The 2,264-nt window shown below is 65.7% G+C and overlaps 1 protein-coding gene across 1 annotated transcript in view; it reads right to left on the bottom strand.

Moving 5' to 3' along the window:
* SHC2 (SHC adaptor protein 2) overlaps positions 1 to 2,264 on the bottom strand; it is a 20,661-nt gene that overhangs the window by 7,981 nt on the left and 10,416 nt on the right. Inside the window, exons 4-7 of the mRNA XM_019513497.1 lie at positions 1,723 to 1,783; positions 1,172 to 1,291; positions 845 to 898; positions 281 to 332 (exon numbers count right to left, since the gene is read on the bottom strand). Of these exons, the coding sequence (XP_019369042.1) occupies positions 281 to 332; positions 845 to 898; positions 1,172 to 1,291; positions 1,723 to 1,783 (287 nt within the window). The remainder of the gene's footprint in view (positions 1 to 280; positions 333 to 844; positions 899 to 1,171; positions 1,292 to 1,722; positions 1,784 to 2,264) is intronic.

Consider the following 2,264-nt stretch of genomic DNA (forward strand, 5'->3'; position numbering starts at 1 on the left):
AGGCGGCACCACCGCCTTCGGGGGGCTGTGCAGGTACTGCTTGAAGCGCAGCTCGAAGGCTTGCCCCACCGTGCTGATGACGCTTTGGGCCAGCCCGTCGCAGCACTCCAGGATGTGGCAGGCTGCGGACGGCCCGGCCGACAGACGGACAGACAGGCGGGTCAGGAAGGGGTGGGTGCCTTGCACCCTCCTTGTCGTGCCACCTACCAGCCCCCTCCCCAGGGCACCCCGTTTAGCCTCCCCATCACCCGTCCTCCTGTGTCTGCCCCCTCCTCCTCACCTCTTTGGTTGATGGGGTCCTTGGCCACGTATGCCACATAGTCCATCGTGTCCTGGAGGCAGAGGCAGGGTCTGTTACAAGGGCCCAGGAGGTGGCCTGGCAGGAGCCCTGCATGTTAATATGCCCAGCCCCACACTGAGAGACCCCCGCTCCTTCCAGGAAGAGCCTGCCCCTCTGGAGGGCTGCCTCTGCTGATCCCATCCCTAAAGGACCGTCATGGGGCCGGCAAACCCCTCCAGGCCCCGGGCCCATCTGGAGGACGCTGGTCCCCCTAGTACTCGCATGGGAGATAATGGACACACTACTCCTGGCAGCTCATGAGGGAGGGAGCCCTGTGCAGCCCCGCAGGGATGGAGATGCAGGGTCCTCAGCCCCCTCGACAGCGAGGAGGGGAGGCCAGGTAGGGGTGTCTCCCACCTCCCCACCCTCGGGGGTCCTGTGGCAGAGACAGGAGCCAGCAGCCAGAGCTGAACCTGCCCCCGAGCCCACAAGGCAACTGGGGCTGCATATTGCCCACATGCAGGGGCAGCGCAGGGGGTGGCAAGGGGGGAGAGGGGCTCTTACCGTGTCCCCCCCAGAGGCGAAGGAGATGGACTGCATGTGGTGGTTGGCGATGATCTGCAGGCACAGAGGGGCAGAGGCAGGGACGGTCAAGCACCTGCCCCTGGTTGCAAACACCCAGTGTAGAGCCCCTGTCCTACCCAGGACCTGCAGCCCCCACCCCTGTGCCTCCGGTTTCCTGGAAGGGGGTAGTTCCTCCAAGGCTTGCGGGAGAAAGCCTGGCCTAGCAGGTGGAGCACCGGGCTGGATGGTTGTGGGGCCAGCCGAAGCTGGGACCCTTTACAGTGGGTGCAGCCAGAGCAGCTGTACTCCCGCCGTGCCCCCGCTCACCTGCCGCGTGGTGGGGACCATGAGGTTCAGCCCGTCGATGGAGATGTTGACAGCGATGCTCATCCCGGCAAAGCGGAGGTTGCTCTTGCCCAGGATGGAGAAGAGAGCTTTGTTGGGGGCCTGCCCAGAGAGACGTGGGGGGTTACCGGGGGGGTTTCAGATGCTGATTTGGGGGAGCAGGCAGAACAGGCTGGGCCCTGGCTTTCAGAGGGGCCGCAGCCCCCACCAATGCCCATTAGCACAGAGGGTGTCTGGGCAAACTAGCCAGCTGGGTGGGGTGTGCAGAGCAGAGCAGGGGACCGTGGGGAGTGAGTGTGGGCAGGATCTGCCCCTCCAACCACCCCACTCCCCTCTCCAAAGCCTGTCTGGCTCCCAGACGGAGCCACGTGCCCACATCCCCATGCCCTGGCCAGCCTGCCCTTGTCCCTCCACCAGCCAGCAACATGCGGCTCCTGCCCCTGGCACTGGCAGTGCCCAGGCACCAGCCCTCCTGCTTATTCTAACCACTGCTCCCAGCTGCCCAGACCCAGAGCACCCGGGGCGCAACCCACCTTCTTCTTCCAGGCCCCCTTGATGCCAGGCACAGCCTCGTACAGACGGTTGATTGCCTCCCTGCAAGCAAAGAGTTGCCTGGGCACAGAGTCAGCCCCACGGCCCCTGCACCCAGACTCCTGGGTCCACCGGTCCCCACCATCCCACCCCACTGCGCTCCCTGGAGCTAAGACACTGCCTCCAGCCTGGGGGGAGCACAGCCCTCTGGTCTGCACCTCAGCCCTGGGGGCAGGGACGGGGAATGGTCCTGGGGCCCTGCCATGACGTCCAGCTGTTCTTGCCAGGCAGAGAGCTTTAATAATTCAGCACCAGGCACTTTGTGCTCCTGCCTCTAAATGGCAATCAGGGCCTTGGGGCTCCCCAGGGACCGCGCTCCCGGCTGGAGCCTGCCACCAGCTCCAGCAGCCTGGGGAGAGGGGGTGGAGAAAGGGGGGGAAACTGTCCCGGCAATGGATCCGCAGGGACCGCTGCTCGGAGGGGCCGAGGGCAGGCGGGAGGGTCCCGTGCAGATGCTGAGGTGCCCCAGCGGGAGAGGGAAGCC

This window comes from Gavialis gangeticus, unplaced genomic scaffold (assembly GCF_001723915.1).
Source record: "Gavialis gangeticus isolate Ggan-Ray unplaced genomic scaffold, GavGan_comp1, whole genome shotgun sequence".
Taxonomy (NCBI): Eukaryota; Metazoa; Chordata; order Crocodylia; family Gavialidae; genus Gavialis; species Gavialis gangeticus.